Source organism: Corvus cornix, chromosome 3, assembly GCF_000738735.6.
Source record: "Corvus cornix cornix isolate S_Up_H32 chromosome 3, ASM73873v5, whole genome shotgun sequence".
NCBI classification, from domain to species: domain Eukaryota; kingdom Metazoa; phylum Chordata; class Aves; order Passeriformes; family Corvidae; genus Corvus; species Corvus cornix.
This window is the reverse complement of record NC_047056.1, coordinates 108,589,901-108,609,868: the sequence shown is the minus strand read 5'-3', so window position 1 is coordinate 108,609,868 and position 19,968 is coordinate 108,589,901. Positions and strand designations below refer to the sequence as shown.

At 44.4% G+C, this 19,968-nt stretch overlaps 1 protein-coding gene across 4 annotated transcripts in view; it reads right to left on the bottom strand.

Moving 5' to 3' along the window:
* Positions 1-220: 220 nt before the first annotated feature.
* The window catches only part of EVA1A (eva-1 homolog A, regulator of programmed cell death), a 208,976-nt gene continuing 189,228 nt past the window's right edge, over positions 221-19,968 (bottom strand). For 3 of the 4 annotated variants that reach the window (XM_039569884.1, XM_010393247.4, XM_010393248.3), the window contains 3 exons: positions 13,384-13,548; positions 9,113-9,292; positions 221-1,691 (listed from right to left, as the gene is read on the bottom strand). In XM_039569884.1, the coding sequence (XP_039425818.1) occupies positions 1,321-1,691; positions 9,113-9,292; positions 13,384-13,548 (716 nt within the window). In that variant the 3' untranslated portion in view covers positions 221-1,320. The remainder of the gene's footprint in view (positions 1,692-9,112; positions 9,293-13,383; positions 13,549-19,968) is intronic. The other variant, XM_010393249.2, reaches the window with a different exon arrangement.

Genomic DNA, 19,968 nt, shown 5'->3' with positions numbered 1-19,968 from the left:
ACTTGGGAGTGGCCCCTTCAGTACCACCCCATTGCTCAGCTCTGCTGCCCACGTGTACCACAGAAGTTGATGGATGGGCTGCAACCAAAAAAACCAAAAAGGTGCTGCCAGTTCCCTGCATGCAGAAAACATCAGCCTTGATTGCTTGCAGAGGTGTGCTACTCTTCCAAAGATTTCCGTCAAGCAACACCTATGCCAAAAGTGAGGATGCAAATTCAAATGTATTGAAGCAAACCAGAGTTTATTTAGCATTTATTACCCATTTTGTTGTCAAATGTGACTTCTTCTGTGTTGGTTTTCCTCTGGTAAACAAAGACTTTTTTTAATTTCATTTTTTTAATAAAATATATAAAACATTGTGCATTGCTATCCATAGGAAAACTGTAGTTTAACAACAACAACAACAAAAAAAGAATAAGGCACATTCCTGTGCAGCATCTTCAAATATATATATATATATATTTAAAACAAAACAAAAAGAAAACCTTTTTCAACCTCTTTGAGGTTGTTAACTTCTCACCAGTCACTGACACATCTCTTATATAACCGTAATTTCACTGTTGGAGATGGGTTGGGTTGTGTTTGACAGGGGCCAGCAGGGAGAACAGACTCAAAAAAAATAATAGGATTTTATCCCTGAGGTGTCAGTAAAAAAACCCTAAATGTTCCCATTGAAAAGGAAGATGAAAAGACAGCCATAAATAACTGAATACACTATGGCAAACATCCAAGCACCGAGATGATTTCACGATGGAAGAATCCCCCTCCCCCCCATCCCCCAGTTCTTAACAAATCCTATTTGCTGTTGGTTTTTAATTAGGTTAAACTCATGGCTTCTGAAGTCACAAGACAGTCGGTCAGGATGCACCTCCCCCTCCCTCCCCAAATCATCTTTCCAGATTTGTCCTTTTGTTCACAATTCTGCCACAGTCTTCAGGAGAGGGAAACCAAAAATTCCTGAATGGAGACCAAATCCTGGACAGCCTCTGCCCAGAGAAGAGAGGAGCACTCACACCATGGCGTGTCCAACGCCATATCCCACATGGGAGGACTGCCATTGTCTCCTCCCTGCCTGCTACTCAGAAATGAAGTTAGCAATCACTTCTTTGAAACCAGAAGGTGTCCGTGAAGAGGGGTGATATCAATATGCCAGGGAGAGAGAGATGGGGAAAACTTCATTGCTGTCCATCCACACCGCTCCAGGTGGCACACCTGACAGGAAAAGGGGAGACACCCACACTGTATTCCTTCCCTCCCTCTCCTCTCTGAGGTGTGGGGCAGCCCCGGGGAGAAGGGCAGGAGTGCTGGAGTCCCCAGGGCTCAGTAGTAGCGGTTGAGGCTCCTGGTCCCGGGAATGTCGGGCTGGCCGTTCATCCAGATCTCGCGGATGATGCGCTCCCGCTCCTCCAGCCGCTGCGCTCGCTCCAGCTCCTCCGCCGAGGTGAACACGTTCATGTTCAAAGTCCTCTCGAACCTGCGGTGCCTGCGGGCAGACAGGTCCGACGTGGTGTCCGAGTCGTCATCGCTGTCGCTGCTGTCGCTGTCACTCTCCCGCTCCCGAGGAGGTTTTTTGGAGGAGGAGCGCTTGCAGTCCGTCCGGCAGGACACCCTCAGCACCAGGGCCAGCAGGGTCAGCACGAGTCCAATGCACACTCCGGACACAAAGTACAGGGCAGCCCGCTCGGGGTTTTCTGCAAGGAGAAAGGAGATGATGGAGGAGAACCACCCTTCAAAGAACAGAACACACACGGCCCCTCCGTGCACACACCAGACACGGTTTGAGTTTCCAGTGGCTGCTTTTACTTCCATGCCCTCCTTTGTCTCCTCCCCCCAGGGCAATCAGCAATTTAAACAGTGGATTTGCTGCCAAGGCATTTGCCCACATGCAGAATGCGGGTTTGCTGCAGTTGTGTCCTGGAGTTGTCTGGAAGGGAAGGGAGCAGCCCACAGAATTAAGTCTAATTCCCACGGGGCTGACACCAGGGCGCTGCACACCCAGTTGCAGGTAAGTGCATATTACTGTCACATCCACTGCCTTCAAACCAGGCATAAAGATGATTACAAAACTTTATATGCCCTGTGCTGTGGCCCAGCTGAAATGGGAGGCTTGGCAGCATGGCAAAAATGCATACTATTTATTCACAGACTTCATTTGCTTATCTAAGGGAAGAGTGCTGGCTTCCTGCCCAGACCACCAAAATATATACCTGTGCTCCACAGGCAGAGCTGGAGTCAGTGCACCAACAGGATGAGTCCTGCATAGCCACATTTCTGAGGTGATATAACAAGATTCCAAAGGATCCACAGTGCCTTTCAAACTAGGTAATCTTGTTTATTTACCACCTTTTTTTTTTTTTTTTGGCTCATGGGACTACTTAGAAGTGTAATTACGATAAATGTTGTTACTGCCATTCCCCTGGGCTGAATCATCTTGGTTTATAGGTACACTAAATGGGTAAAGGTGAACTGAGCAGAAGTGTCAAGGCCAGATCTACTCTGCAGCGTCTGCTGGGTGTCTGGAGCTCAAGGATGGAGTCATTTCCTCAGATGAGTTTTATTCCCTTGAACTCAGTGATGGATCCGTAACACCTTCCACCAGCTGAGACTCTGACATTTTGCCCCAGAAGATCTCTGTAGCTAAAAGGCTTAACTTCCCTGCACAGTGCTTTTAGAAGTGCCCTTTCCAGCTGATCTCCTAAAGCAAAGTTTGTAAAAGGTGAACTGCAAACTATTTGGAGATGTTCAAAATTCACCAGGGAAGACACTGCTGTAATTTCACAGCTGGCTCTAAATTTGAAGTTAGCCATATTCTGAGCAGGAAGTTGGACCTGGTGACCCCCCAGTGGCCTCTTCCAACCTAAATTATTCTCTGAGTCTGTGGTCAGAGTCCAAACACTGCCTTGTGCTGTTCTAGGCAGCATGTAGTTCAGTGCCTGGGGGTGCTCATGGAACTGCTACAGAGATGAAATGCTTTTATGCTCTTCACTTCACTCCCAAATGAATCTCAAAGGTGACTGACAAGCCAAAGTGGAAGAAGATGTCAAGATAGTCTGAGAATTGGCTAATAAAACATTAGACTGATGCAAGAGTGGTTGGTGTGGATGACTTGGTGAAAAATCAGGCTGAACATAGGACAAAGAAAGATGAGGGAAGTGCAGCAGGTAAGTCCAAAAAAAAGAGAGAGGTGGACCATCCTCCTGCAAACTCAGCTGTAACACAGAGAACAAGCAGGACACTAAACTGAATGTGCCAGTGGGCCCATGACACGGGGGTTGGAACTGATGGCCTTTAGATGGTCTTTGAGGTTTCTTCCAACCAAACAATTCTATGAAATGCAGCAGTAGTTGGAAGGTCAAGTGAGACCAAAGCCACAGGCTTTAAACAATGGTATTTTGATAAAAGCGAGACAGCACAATTCCGAAAGTAAAAGAGAAGATACCAGAGCAGGCAAAGAGAATGTGCCAATGGCCCCTGCAGCAGCTTGGCTGAGTGAAATCCTAGCTCCAGTGAAGGCAATGGCTACTCTGAATTCAAGGGTCAGGACTCAAAACTGCAGCCTGCTTTGTGCAGTAGCAAAGCTGCTGCTGCTGCCCATCCAGTCCTAACTGAACAGTAAAGAAGTGGCTTTAAAAACCCCAGGAAAAGCAGAATCACTACATGATAACTCTTCTGCCTCTGATGCCTAAAAACAGAGGCTAGACAAAATTAAGATAATAAAAGCAGGTATATTTATTGAAGGGCCTTTGGGTACACTTTGGGCAGTCAGAGCCCTCAGGGACTACACCCAAAATGGATGCCCGGGTCACAGGTTTTCATACTTTTATAAGTTTGGTCCATTTGCATATCAGGGTTAATCCTCCAATTACAATTTCAGGTAATTACGTCATTTACTCCAAGTTGTTCCCCCCCAACCTACTGTTGTTTACATTTCTCAGGACCTGAGACAGTAAGGTGTCCTTGAATTTCAGGCCTGCAGAGGGATTGTTTTGACTGACCAAGCTGGGAAAACAGTAGCTAACACTCTATGTGGAGTTTTAGAGTTACACGCTAAAGCATTGCAGAATTACAAAAATATGAAAAATATAAAAGCTAAAATCCTAAGGCATCACCTCCGTGTGCAATTTAACTGAGGACAGTAATCACCCAGCTCCTTCTGCAAGAAGCTCTAAGAAGGGCTCTGGGGACAGGCACTGGGTGCAGTCTGCCTTGGCTCTGCCTGGCTGTCCTGAGCACCACGTTCTGCACACACATGGGCTTGATTTGGTTGCATTAGTTCCACTGCTCGCTCCTTTAGAGCAGCTCATAAAAAAACCATAGATGGGAGCCTGAGACACAGACACATGCGGTTTCTCTGTCCCTGATTTTGCCTGTGTCCTGCTTTTCCTTTCTCCTCCACACTCCTTTTTCCATGCTACTGTATCCAGTTCATGAGCAATTTTACCTCGATTGCTACTTAAGCAACCATTTTTCTTCCTCTGCTTGTACTCCTCCATACAGCCCTTCATGCAGTGCAAGGGCTGTAATTGAATCTTTGGGCTCCAGTGGCATTTATGAGCTCCTACAGCTACTCTGTCAACATCTGAGACACGGTCTGGACTTCCTCATGGAGCTGTAACCCTGTGCTCAACTGCAGTCTTGGCATTTATCATACATACAATCCACTTGCACAGCAGCATCTCTTTTTTTTCACAGCAGAAAGAGCAACTTAAGCTAAAAACCACAGGCTCTGCTTTTTCTCGCTTGAAGTAGCCAAGTCACCAATAGCCTAGATTTGGGGCTTTGATGGTTGACTAGTGACTTTGAGAGCCTACCCCACTGCATGTTCTACTTGTAAAGACAAAAAAGAGGCACCCTCTTCAACAAATGGATGCTCAGCACCTTCGAAAAGCTCAAAGGTGGCCCAGATTCATCACACCAACAGTGAAGCTCCTCAAAACACTCATTATACTTGAAAAAAAGTTCTTTAAAAGTATATGGACATCAGTAGCAGGAGTTAGCACAATTTTGGTATGCATTCTTGTCTGTATATCTCTAAAACATAGATTTTGACCACTGAAGCTTTTTCTTCCAATGCTGTGGATGATAGCTCAGAGCTTCCAGCAGGACCCAGTTTCTGTCAATCTCTTTGGCTGGGGTTACCTTTCCCCTTCCTTGTATTTCTCTCTCTGGATTGAAAGCATTGATGAAAATGTCACTGATTCAAGCCTGAATTTAATCCATGCAGACAAAAGATACATGCTCTACACAAGCCTCTACACAAAAGCCACCATTTTCTAGGCACTCAAACTGGCCAAAAAAAATTAGAAACACATTTTATTTTATTTTTCCAACCAAACCAGCAGCAATTACGGGGCTTGTTTCCTGAGAGCTAACAATCTGCTGGGAGCATCAGCCCAGACTGCCATTAATTCCCCAGGAAATGCCCCAGGCCAAGGTTGTTATTGCTATTACAATAAATTGTTTCAATAAATAAAAAACAATGTAGGCATTAACGCTGCTGGCTTCCTGTAATGGCTTCATGCATTCCAAAACCTTAGTGGGGAGGAAAATTTCAGAGGGCCCCCAATAAAAGGTTCAGCATTAAGCATGGCCAGACAAACAGTAGGAGCACTATCTTCTAGGGAATTTACAGTCAGCCCCACAGGCTGCCGAAATCCCCTGATAGAACAGAGGAAGCTCTCCAGGAGCCCCTTATTAAGAAGGCTCAGGCCAAGCAGTCTAAAATTTGGAATGATCTCCCCTGGGTTGTATTTTGGAAGCCCCTTGTTAATAACTTGGCAGCAAAGCTTTGCTTATGGAAGAAGAATAAAACAGGGATTTGTGGAGGTTTCCCTCCAACTGCTTTATCCTGAATGCAATGACAAAACTGGGATAAGTCTCCTGTCCAAAAGGAGGCACTGGAAGAGCTCTGATACATTTTGAATGTTTAATATTTATGTAGGGACGTTTCTGGTCTTGCTAATAGACTGTGACTGCAAAGACAGTTCCAGCTGCCACTGAGGCTGGTGAAGTCTTTCCAAACACTCAGGCAGGTTTTGGAACAGGTCCACGACAGATAACAGGTCCGAGGTTTGTAGGCAGAGATTGCATCTAATTAAAAACCTAATTCTATAAAGAGAATTAACTTTCAAATAAAGGGTGTCTCTGAGTCTTTTGCAAGACTGAACTCTAAATAATATTTATCTGTTTGATCAGCTGCTAATTTCATTCCTCATTGACATTATTCACACCTTTTCCCCAGTTTCTGAAGAAATAGCTTCTGGAAGCTGGGATGAGACTGACACCTAACTGGCTTTGATACCTAACCATGATAGCCGCAAACCAAGACTCTTTTGCTTCCTGCTGTGCTGTGATTTTTACTATTCAGTTGTCCATAGGAAGATTCCCAACTTTTATATGGGACTATCAGTCAAAAAGATGGTGGAAGTGAGCGCAGAGGCTTTTGCTAATACTTGCACTTCTCTGTGCACTGTGAGACTCTGCATGTGTGACTGAGTCTGCAGACACTTCACCTGCAGACTCCCACCCAAAACTGCCATTTTGAGCAAAAAACGTGAACACCATTGAGCACAGAAGGCATTCCACTATTTGTGGATGCTCTCCCCTGGCTAAAAAACACCCCACTGCCAGGAGAGAGGAAAGGCAGCAGAGAGGATCATCCTTTCAAGCCTGCACTTTACCCATGAAATAGCAAAATACCCACAGCTTCATTTTCCTGCAGTGGGTCTGAGGGTATCCACCACCCTCTGCCCCAAGAGAAAAAATATTTTTCTATATTGTCCCTGCCTATTTACAATTTTCTTTTGCAAACTCCTATTCTGAGACAGCTCACCAGCACAGGGAAGCCCTGAATGCAGCACTTTCAGTCTGCAGAGAGTACCTGAGGGACGTTTTCAGTGTCATGGAACAGAGCAGTTCTTGCACTACTGTTTCTCTTTGGCACCAGGGCCATGGTCAGGAGCAGTGGGAAGATGTGTGACACAAAAACAGCCCTCCCTGGCTGCTCAATACCCTGCCTCTCCTGAGCCACTATAATGGATCCTCTATGGACATCAGCTGTGGCTTGAGCTGCCTTCAGGGCCCCAAACTCAGGCAGGCACAAAAAAAATCCAACTGCTCTGCTGTTCAAAATCTGCAGTATGAAGAGGGATGGCTTTGCAGTGCTCTAGTTTTATACAAATTATATTTGTGCCCTGTGACACAGTTTGTCTTTGAAGTCATAAGCTAAAAACTCTCCATATTCACATAAAATAAATAATGACAAATCCATCATTTTCACTAAAAGCAGAGGCTTAATTACATGCAGCAAATAAAGATGGTTTAGGACATATGCTGTTTCAATCCATGGGCTCAGTCATCAATTACTTTTATAAGAAATAACAAACTGGACATACATGTCATGGAGACTAAAACCCATCTAACAGACATGATGAGGAACATGGGAACCAGAAGATCTTTAAGGTCCCTTCCAACCCAAAACATTCTATGATTCCATGATACATTGGAAAGCATAAGCAACCAAGTCCTGAACTCAGCACTGGAAACCAAAGTCATGAGGTCTGAGTTTACCTATTTGGTATCCAGTGGATGTGCAAACAACACAAGGAGACCACATCAAGAGAGGGCAGACAAATCCCACAGCAACAGGACAGTTAAAGTTGTTTGTGCTACAGTAAAATCTGGAAGCTCTGGACAAGGCTGACAGCTTGTGAGGGGGATGAATCAAGAACCTGTGCCCTAAAACCAAGGTAGAGTCAAAGAGCTCTGCTGTGGTCAATGGAAGCAAAGTCCATGGGGTGTTGTCAGCAGCCCTGAATCACAGTCCCAAATATCCTATCATTAATCCTACAACTTTCTCTGCTCATTACTGTTCAGATGGGGAACACAATATTAACAGCATTTGGTTTTATAATAGGGATGGGAAGGTAGGTATTTTCATGTAAAAAAATGGTAGCTATAGGTAAGGGTGGAGAAGTGGGATGGATAGATAGAAGACTCCTTTAAAGCTCGTTTTTCTAACTTTTCCTTGGAGAAACCCATGCAAGAAAACAAATTATCCTACTCAGCTATCTTCTGTGAAGAACACCACTAATTCCATTTAATCTGCCTAACTCTTAGGGGTGGCATGAAAAGATGGATCCTGATGCTACCACTGAATGTGTAGAAGAGCAGAAATTTGTATAACCATTCATGGTCCTTTTAAAAGGACCCTTCACTAAATAATATGCAGAAACACTCTCACTAATCTACTCAGTGGTTCCAAAATGCAAAGCCCAAGTCAGCTACTTCAAATTCAAACACCTGGATTAGCAGCCAGGTGGTATCTCAACAAGAGCAAGAGCATGACACCAAGAATGCACTACTGTTTAATGAATTAGCAAGACCGAATTAGCATACAGACATGAAAAAGTAGCTCACAAATGCTGGAGTTTTAGTTTTAGCCACAATCTCTCTGGGCCACCTGTGCCAGTGTCTCACCATCCTCACAGTAAAGAATTTCTTCCTAATGTCTAATCTAAACCCACTCTCTTTCAGTTTAAAGGCATTCCCCCTGGCTTTGTCACTTTTCTTTCACCTTTTAAAGTGAATTTTTTTAGAAGACATCTCCCCTGTTACTTGAAAGATACACGTGGGTGAAAGATAAAATATGATCCAAGGAAATCTTACTCTAAACTAGATTTAAATATACAATTAAGTAGACTCTCAAGTTACTTCATCTTCACACTTCTACTGAAGATAAGCCAAATTCTCTTAAGCAGTGCAAAGATTTGAGTGCTGCTTATTTTCCAAATTACAGGACAACAAACTTGCCTCCCTAATGAGCCAGGCTTTGATCTCCAGGAAAATGAAGCACTAGGAATAATACCATATGTAAGATTACATTGTATTTAACTCCAGATGAGAGCAAACCCGGTGGAAAGCAGTGCACAATAAACTCTGTTATACACTGTCTGCTAGACCTGCCCCAGTCAGGCCCTTCAAAGGAGAATTCGCTGAGACGAACGAAATACACAAACAGTTCAGAGAGGCAGATTTAGCCCCAGATGACTGTGAAAGGAGGGTATACTGAAAGCTTGCAGGAGCCCAGGGAGATGTGAGGCACCAGACGTACCTGTGATGAAGGCATAGGCTGCCAGGATGTTGCTGAGCAGGGCCATCTCCGTGCTGACGCCCACGGGCTCCATGCTGCTGCTGCTGCTGAGCGCCGGCGGTTGTGTCTCATCCACAGGGAGCAGGAGGGGGGTGTTGTCTACCGGGTAGAAAGTGGCTGACCTCCCTTTCTTCTTCTCTGCTTTGACACAGAAAGGGAATGAGGGATGAGGAACGTAGAACGTGACCCAGCCCTACCCTGCCTTATCCCCACCAGGTCAGCATCTGTGTTCAGAAATCTGGAGCTGCTCGACAGGGAGACACCCAAATTTGCCCCTTTTTGGGGGGTAACTAAACCTTCTCAAGCAGCTTCAGCTGAGCATATACCCCATCTGCATCCAGGCATCATCGTCTCTCACCCATCTCCTGCTCTTTCATGTCACCACTTAGACACGCCCACCTATGCTACAGCAAATGTATAATCAGGTTTCTTTTCTCTTATGTAAATCAAAGGAGCCTTTATCAACAGTGGGTTCAGCTAGGCTTCAAAGGAGGACTGGAAAACACAGGCAGAGCCTGCAACCCTCTGCTGGTGTGGTGCTGTAGTGATCCATCCACACCTGGCAAACAGACATGCTTTCCCTCTAGCCTTCGTGGGGAAGGGCAGACCTGAGTTTATGACTTCCTTCAGAAGCCTGCTTGTATTGTGCTTCACCCAGACACCATTTCCCCTCTAGAGAGGTGAGTGAACATGGGTTAATGATTTGATTTTATTTGTTGAAGACTGGAGCTAAGGAGGCTCAAAGAGACCCTTTCAGACCTTATCAGCTCACTGTTGAGAGCTCCCCACACCTTGATCTGCAGGCAGACACCCCCACTACTCACAAAACAGTAATTGTTTTCAACACAGGAAAAAGTGCACAGGATCCAGCTCCATCATCCATATGAGTTTTTAACTGTAGATTTTCAGGCTCCCTTCCCTGGGTGTCTAGTTCTGGCCAAAAGCAAGAATCACTCTGTAAAATCACAGACTTGCACCTGGATTCCACTTATCTGCAGGTATTAAATTCAGGACACTGCCAGCTCCATCTCCAATGATGCCATCAGTGCCATGCAAGCAAAGCATTCTGTCAGGAGCCATGATGTGAGATGGTCTTTGTTCCTTGGCTGTCTGATCCCTCTCCTTTCCCTGCAAACCCTGATGCCTTAGGTTTTAACCTTTATATTTTTCAAATTCTGTATTGCTTGGTGTGTGACTCTGAAGTTTCTTGTAGCCTGTTAATTTCTGCTCTCTCATGCTAGGTAGACATAACAAAGTCTCTCCGGGCCTGCTCTCCAAGGACACCAAGACTGTCCTAGGTAAAAAAATATAAACCAAAGAGCCTCCAAAGGTGGGGTGAGCTGTGGGGAAAACGGAAGCTTTAATTGGAGAATTAACCCTGCTATGCAAATGAACCAAACCTATAAAAGGGTGAAGAACTTGTGACCTGGGATCCATCTTGGGGTCCATCTTGGCAATAGCCTCTGGCTCCCCAGGGGGTACCTTTGAAGGCAAATAAATACCTCTTTCAATTCTTTACTCCTGTCTAGTCTCTGTTTCTAGGAGGCCTCTCAAGGCATCAGCCCAGCAGCATGAGGCATCACGTTCAGCTTCCTGCTGTGGGCACCAGGAAGCAGCTCAGCCCAGGGAAGCAGGAACAGAAAGTGAGGGGTGTCAAAGAGAACAGGTAATACTGCATGGAGAGGGACAGGGCAGGAATGTGCATGCAGTGATGCCAACTCCTAATCTCCCTCGAGGAGGACCAGAGGGGATGGAGTCCAGGTGTCACTGTGAGGGATCAGCCCCAAGGAATGTGGGCACAGCTGTACCTCTGCCACTGAAGAGCTGCATGGCCTTGGGAAAGCCACATGTTCAAGGCTACCATGGTGTTAATGACTGGCCTTCAGGCAGAGTGTTTAAACAGGATTGCTTGGGTGTCATTTCTCAAATGGTAAAATATCCCAAGAGCCTCTTTCTTCAAGAGAACAGACATCTCTGCAGATCCCTTGTGCAAATGGGACACCAAAGATCCAACAGCACATTCAGCAGGAAATCAATAGCAACATTTCAGATTTTTTTAATTCAGAATTTTTTAAAATTCAGATAACATGCCCCCTAACCTCTCCTTTTTTCTCCCTGTCTGGTAAATCTGCCTGTACAAATGTTTTAATTTTTCCCTACCACTGCTCCAAAGAAATCCACGGAAGCAGGGTAAACATTTAGTTTCTAAAAACTGAACCTAAAATTTGGATATTTCAGAGCATCTCAAGTACCACCATGCATCTAAACTAAGGCAAGAGAATCCTGCTATCAAGGGATGGATAGCAGAGAGTCATTCATCTCTCCCCACAGCAGACACTTAAAGCTTGATGTACTTGCTTATACACAAACATCTAAGACACCACAGGGTCAGGAGGACATGAAGGGATGTAGGGGAAATGCTCACCCTTCTAGAAGCCAGGTGAACACCCCAGGACATCACAAATGACACATTTATATGAGGGTAACTGAATCCTGCCTGAGATGTCTCCTGACTGTTAATGTAAAATCCCTTCACAATCGAGGAAGATGAAGGGCACCACCAGGATATAATCCCATGTGTATTTCATATGTCAGATGGACACCACCTCTGTTAGGTATGGAGCAGCCCTTGTAAACCACTGTGCAACAACAGTGTCTTTAGGAGACAGAGTAAGGGATAAATCCTCTTGAGATGTGAGATGTAAGAAGAATCCTTTTTGGTTTTTTTTCCACTTCTAACTTGTCCAAAGAACAGATGCAATCAAACACGTTTTTAAATGAACACTCATCTGCATACACTAAACTCCAGCAAAGAGCACCACAAAACCACAGAACTGGTTTTATCATTGGCAGGATTGTACAAGCACAGACATGGAAGACAGAAAATGACTGGGCTTATGCAGGAGGGAAAAAACAAACAAACACAATTCCACAAGGGCCATGTGTTGCTACACTGTGTGGTTCCCTGGTCTGCCATTCATTACAGGATCATACCAAAAGATATTCCCTTGCCTCCTTGCTAGCCTTGAAGAATTGTCAATGCCTAGTCAGCTCACTACTACTGGTTTTCTCCTCAGTTCCTTTCCTAGCTGTTCCCAGTCACTTGAATGGTTTCCCTGTAAGTTTACACCAAAGCTGAACAAAATTCTTTCAGCCAGCAGTAAATTTGCCCAACAGCACAGTGTAAGTACAGGAAAGGTTATTCATGATCCCAGGCTGACATTAGCAAATAGATTTAATAAAAGAAATAAAACAGGAAGGGAGATTACAGAAGTATTTTCTTTTGTTATTTTTGAAACTTTCTTCTAGCTTTTAATTTCAAAATTACATCTTTGTTTGAAAAGTGGTGCATATTTTGAAAGTGAATGAATAAACGATGTGAAAACTAAACAAAAGGTGTCATTTGTAGAAGTGAAATGTTTAGATGATTGGAAATGAGTTCAGGATATGTTTCCTTGCATAAAAGAATCTCCAGGATCACAATATTTATTTGGAGCTAACTCAAAACTCTTTTCCTTGACAGTTTTTCAGTAAGGCCTCCAAACTGACAAATCTGTTATTGCCAGTTCTTATTTATTTGTGAATTGACTATCCAAGCTGTGGATTAACTTTGCCAGGAGTGTAGACAGAGACAAGCTCTGCCCATACCCACCCTCGAGCTGAACCTCTGGGAGCACACACTGGAATTTCAGTAGTGTCATAAACCATCTCCTGCATGTTGGGAAACACAAAACCACCAAGGAACCCAACACGTGCTCACTTGTGCTTTTCCTTTATTCATACACCACCCCTGCCTCCTACTCACCTATCCCTAGAGATGGCTAAGATCTGGCTTCATTCATATCTCTTCCCTTTGCATTTTATGAAAAGAGCATCATATTTCAAAGCTCAGTTGAAAACGACTCTGTCCCCTGTGAGGCAGAACTACTGTCTCTGCCCGGGGTTTTTTCTTTTCTTTGCCACTGTATTAGACAGGCCTGAAAAGTATTTCTGTGATGAGTTTGGACATGCATGGCCATGACTGCTCTTCCAAGAAACCCGGTGTTTCTTGAACAGTTCCACAGTTCACTTTAGCCTGTCACTGGTCACGTCTTAAAGCTGTCACAGCCCTTTCTGACTGTGACATGGATGGGATTTAGGAGCAATACAGAAATCCAGAAAAGGGGAGATGGAAAGGAACAGTTACCACAACACCATTAGGTTTGGGTCAACATCACAACAGTCACAGCTACCTGGGAGAGCTCGTTCTATGTTGGAAGGAGAGACATCCAAAAGGAACACACCGTCCCCTATAACATTGGGGTCAAACACTCCCGGCTGCAGTGGAAAATGTGGCTTCTGATATCCTTGGTAACTGGTTGGTCTTGCCTGAGTTTCATGCAGAAGCTTCTTGGGAACTGAAAGAGAGGAGCAAGAAGAGCACAGTTGTTAGAGTGAGTCATTTCAGCTGGTCAGAATGAGCATTGTCACATCAGGCTACGGGCTCAGTTGATATTTAATTATCCCATGTGCAGCCCAAAGACACTCATTTTCCACTATGATGAATGCTCTCCAAATGCCAGCACAGACACATTCAACGAGAGAATGCTGGAAACTATAGAGTGATTAAGATACTGTTTATTTACAATTAAGCCTTGAGACTAGTCTAAAGACCAGATTCAAACATTCTGTTTAGACACTCATCTTAGAAACTGAAATAGAGCCTAGTAAGCCAGGCTTTGGCCTCAGCTCTAGGCTTCAGAGCACTCCAGTTAGACCTCTCTGTTCCTACCATGACAGCAGGCTGGACAGGATGCCCCATAGCAAGGGGGGCTATAGCTATGCCTGAAATCCTGCCTCTCTCCAGGTGTCAAGTTGCTGGCTCAAGACTGAACATCAGAAGTTTCTGTCCACTCCAGATTTACAAAACCAGACTCTAGAGGATACTGTTCATGTGAAATCATAAAGCTTAAATCATCCACCACAAAAATAAAAATCCCTGCTGTAAGAAACCCTCTGCACCATGTGAGATCCAAAATACACTGCTTCCCATTCGGTTTTAGGCTATTAAGATGGGAAAGGCCCATTCTCCATTCCCACCATCCTGAGGAGCATGAAGACTCAGCTAATCCCTACTGCTCTCTGTGTTTTGTCAGCCACAGCACGAGCAATATGCATGTGAAATGATCGATTAATACGTGACAGGTTTTTGGACATCTTTGGTCTCTTCTTTGGACCAAAGCACGGCCTAATAACAGGAGTGTTTTCTCCTCCCTGATGTTCCAAGGCCAGTTCTTCAGCTGTACAACCAGGTAAAGAAATCAAAGCCAGTGTAGCTACCTCAGTGTACACCCACTGAAGGTGAATCCACACAGTAAATTCACTAATTTCCCCTGTAGGGACAAAGAATGGAGTCATCGATGGAGCTGAACCAGTTCTCTGCCTCAGCCACAGCCAACACCTGAGGCTATTTCAGAGCAAAGTGCCTCTCCATACAAAGAGAAGAAACATATATACAGGTCATTTTCTTTAGAAACTAGAGGAATTGAGTGATGAAAGACAAAAATAAATTAAAACTTCCAAAGGAGAAAGATTTATTTTCCCTGTCAGTGACTTTATACTAATGCAAAGCAGATAACCAAGACTTTAGTGTGCTGAAGACACAAGACTGTTGAGCACTAGGCACAAGTTCAGTAGAACCACATGAGCTTCAAGAGAAGATTTCTGGGATGCCCATTTCCCCTTTCTTCAAGTCTAACACCATTTTCCTCTCTCATTCTAAGGAGGCTGCCACCTCCCAGTGCCTCAGTTTCCCCAGGGCCCCATTTGGGATCATGCTATCTCTCATCTCCACCCTTCACAGGGGCGTGAAGAAGCGAAATTAAAAATGCAAAGCACTTTGAGATGCTTGGCAGAAGCTTGAAGGAGGACTTGGAAAGAGGGCAACTCTGGATCAGAAAGGAAATTCCTGCCTGCCCCCTGCAGCTAATCAGCTGCCAGACTGGAACAGGAGATTTAATCACATCCATTAAATTTGCCTGCATCACCCACCACATTACTGGTGAGTGAAGTGATCCAACCACCTTGTTTACATTATGTTCAACTTACTGTCTTTGCTGAGGCAAAGAAAATTGTAACTAGATTTACAGACTGACCCCTGGTATTAGGCTGCCAGGACACCAGCACTGAAGTTCTTGCATTATTAGTGGAGTCATGCTAGGTCAGGAAACAGACAGAAAACCCCACAGCTTCTGAATATCAAAGAGCTGGCACAGCGGTTTCTAGTGAAACCTGAATTGGCAACGGTTAGAAGGCAGCAAAAAAACACATCCCCTGGTAGGAACCAGACAAGAATGAGGGGGATACCTGTGCCAGGGAAATATCAGAAAGTCTGGAGAGGAGGTGGGTAGAACAGATTATCCTGCAAACCACAGCCAGGGAGAACTGCAGTTCTGGGTGCTTTATTTGAGGCACCCAAAGGGACGCAGAGGGCATAGGGCTCAGCACCCTCCAAAAATAAACAGTCCTATTGCTGCATCTCAGACTGAGCACCTGATAGGCATTTAAAGACACAAGATAGTTTTCCCTTACACACTTTTCACCCAAACTGCATCCCAGTAACCTGTCGATAGGCATCCAGTGAAGAAAATGAAGCAAAAGGCTTTCATGTTTCAGACTTCCACTTCTTCACAAACATCTCCTTTACCTCTCAGCATTTGTGACCATCTCCAGAGCACAAGACAGGCTGGGTGGATCTACATCTTTCTTAGAAAAAGTGACACTACCAGACACTTAAACATTTGAGTCAAGTAGGAGAAAGAAACACCATCTTTTCCTAAGCATAACCAGAGAACTGAGATATGGCTTTTCCATCTTGGCATCTGTGCCACCACCACTTGAATGCTACCTACAGGACCAGGGGAAGAATCAGGTAAAGCAAAACATTGCTAAATAAGACAGAAACTGGTCAACACCATCCCAAGGAAGAGTAGAGATTTAGAAGTATTCAAGGAGAAGCACTGATAGAGAGCATTTATTGTCACAGCACCTTATGGAGTAGGGCTGTGCTGTTATCTCTTTGGGATGGCCGAGGAAGTAAGAACACTATCAAGTAGTCATTTGGTGCCTTAAACACAGGTGGCTGTGAGGACAGATTCCGAAAGGCAGGCATGTCCTTGACATCTGTGGTTAGCACACACTTTGGTACTTTCAAAAATCCCAAGAGGTGCTTTTCTTCCCTTCAGCAACTAGATCCCTTTAAAACTCTGGAAGAAACTTAGTACAGCACAGGATGTCTACAGCACATAATCCTGGACTTTTGCATTTCAAGGGATCATTTTTCTCTGTGGACTCCATAAACATCTTGAGGACATTTTGCCAGGAAAGGCCCATCTTTGCAAAGAGTACACAGAGAGATGGCATGCAGCAAGCCTGCTCTTTTTCTAGTTTATACAATGCTCAGCTGATACTCAGCTTTTCTTTGATTTAGAAAGACTGTGAAATGAAAAGCCTTTCTCAAGTGTAAAATACCTCACAATTTCCAGTTAGCTCCTGTGTGGCAGCCAACTCCACAAGAAAGATTAAACATCTGGTTCCTTTGAAATGCCCTCCTTAAATTCTCCAGAGAGGAGTGCATCTGACACAAAGCATGGCATGAGTTGAAGCAAAGTGTCAAAGAAAATTATTTATTATTAAAACCACCAGAAAAAAAAGTACCAAGGATTTTAGTCTTATCTCAGTATTAAGCACAGAAATCCTGGCAGGGAAGGGTTGGCACTTGTTCTGCTCCATTTAATTGAGCAGAGAAATTAAAGCAACTCAGTCAGCAGAACAAGTGATGGATGTGGACAGGAGGGGAAGGAACAGCTTCAATCAAAGTGCTAGCACATCTCATAGTCAGGAGCCCTGCACCTAAAAATGAACACGAGAAATGAGCTGGGATCATCTGGAATAGAGGAGAGTTGCTCTGGGGACCTCTAGGGACTTGGGCTGTGCATCTGAGAAGCACAGGCAGAGATGTAACTTTTCAGATGGCAAGCCCTGCTCAGCCGCCCACCCTGGGATTCAACTCGGGAATCACCACATGGATTCCATGTCAGCCAGGACTTGATCTGGAGACAAAGTGTCACCATCGCTGTGACATTCCATGAAGGCACCTGCAGAAGTTGGTTCTAGGTTATAAACCTGCAAGGGAGCTTTCGGATCAGCAGGTTCATTCCTCTGCCATTACAGGCTTTAAAGTCTTTATATAATCCCTCTGTGTCTGCTTTAAAAGCAGTCCCAGCTCCCACTGCTCATCTGCCCAAATCAACATCATGCTAGCAATAATTTATACCAGTTCCCAACCCAAGACCTGCATTACCCATTTGCAATGAATTAATGGCACAAATCTTACAACAAAACCTCCCCTCCACTGCCTGGCAGCCTCCCCTCTCTGCAGAAACAGGGGTGAAGGAAAATCAAAGCCAGAGTGTGCTCTCATGGGCAGAGCAGATCCCTCAGAGTCAATATGAGCAGCCAGCAGGACAGTGTGAAAAGGCACATGCTGGTGCTGCTGACAGTATCCTTATTTGTACTTGGTGGAGACGCCTTCTGCTGGAATTTTCGCACAAGCAGTTTCTTGTGTGGCCAGAAAACCCAGGGTTGATGAAAAGAAAAAGTTACTGTGTCTGCAAGCAGCAACATTCCGAATTACAGTGCTAAGAGATGGAAAAGGCCAAACAATACCTCACCTCTGTTCATTAAGGGCAGAGAATCACAGACTGGTTTGGGTTGGAAGGGACCTTAAAGATCATCTCATTCCAACCCCCTGCCATGGGCAGGGACACCTTCCACTATCCCAGGTTGCTCCAAGCCCCATCCAACCTGGTCTTGGACACTTCCAGGGATGGGACAGCCACAACTTTGCTGGGCAATCTCTGCCAAGGCATCACCATCCTCACAGTAAAGAATTTCTTCCTAATATCCAATCTAAACCTACTCTCTTTCAGTTTAAAGCCATTCCTCCTTGGCCTATCATTACATGTCCATGTTCCCCCCCAGGTTCCTTATAGGCCCCCTTCAGGTACTAAGAGACCATAATGAGATAATTTGCTGTGTTTCCTATGTCAATCTATCTAGTTTTAAACACACTTTAAACGGCTGGGGGTTCGACCAATTGCCACAATATATTATTTTCAGAGGAATACTGCTCTTTCTGTGTAGTTATTTTCCAATGTTGCTGAGTGTTTCAGTTTAAGCACATATATTATTCCCCTAATCAAAACATTTGATGCTATAGACCCCAAATGTTATGGATGGGGAATTGGCTCAGGGCCAGAGTTGGGGAAGTGTTTAAATATCAAAACGATTTGCCCAATCTCACAGAGGGAGTCTGTGCTAAAGAAAGGAAACAAGCTCAGCCTTGCACTCAAACCATTCCCCCTCTCTTTGCTAATTTGATCATTTGATGTTTTCTAATGCTGGCTCTGTCCTAAACATGCTTAAAGACTTCCACTCCCAGGAAACAATTATCCCCTGACCTCCATCTTCACTGGATATACACATCAGTCAACTGGAGGGGATCAGTGAAAGCTCAGTGTTAAAAACATAGAGACAAGGGGGTTGTCATTCTCCAGTCACCTGCTCTATATTCTCCTGTGCATTTCCAGCCCATAAGGTTTGCTCCCAAAGCTCAGCATGATTAAAACAGATCTGCAGGGCCTTCAGCAAACCTTCCTGAGCATGCTTGAAGCAGAGCACAATTTGAACAAAAACATTACTCCCTCACCAAGGAAAATTACAACCAAGCCTTTTATATGGGCAGGTTTGGGCCAGGAACTGTTGGTGCTCAACTCTTTTTTAAAATAACAATTAAAAAAAATCCTCCTGTGAGTAAACACACACTACAAACTACTGCAGGCTTTTAGAGGTAGTAGCGCTGAAGGATTTTTGTTTGAGACTTGAAAATGCATGGTATCCAGCCTGAAATGGGATCATTCATGATTCCAAGTTGTTACAAGAAAGCAATTCCTTAGCACACATGTACATGGCTCTTTCAGATTGCAGAATTAAATGTGCTTTTTGTGCACCCTTTGTAAAACCCAAATTCACTAAGCAATCAGTCAACAATACCTATTAAAATAATGAATTTTGGTTGTGCCAGACCACAAAATATCACAGTACAGAGAGCAAGAAGGAAAAATCCTGTGCAGAAGAAGACTCTGCACTGGTTACAACAGTAACACCACTGCGTAGCTGGAAACACGGGGGTGGAAGATACTAATTTGATTCACAGAAGTAAATTGAGGCACAGCCTACCCCCTTGGCTTTATCCCAAGGGTCTCAGATATGGCCAAGGAACAAGTCAAAACCTTTTCCACCTTATCCATGCCCCATCTAGCTCAGGGCCTCACATGGAAAGAGGTTTTGCCTCTTCTCATGACCACATGTGTTGTGTCAGAAATCTAAAGCCTACCTTCAAGTCCTACCCCACCACCAGACATTCTGACAGGGGGGATTTTTGATCAGATATGAATATAATCACCTGACAGGAGATCTTCAGATCCTACAGCTCTCACATGTCTCCATGAGCCATGGAAAAGGCCGAGTGCACTCAACATCAGCTCTGTGCCTTGGCTTCAAAGCCATGTCATACCATCCTATATCATATTTAGAGTGAAGGCACAATACAGTTTAAACAGGAAGTGTAAAGTGTCCCAGAATACAACAGGAGACAAGAAGGGACTTTCTGCAACAGACCATAAGTCTGAAAGTTGGGATTTGATCAACAAACTGCCATGAAAAACCTTCGCTCTCACAAAAAAAAAAAACAAACACCAGGTCAGAGACTTAACAAA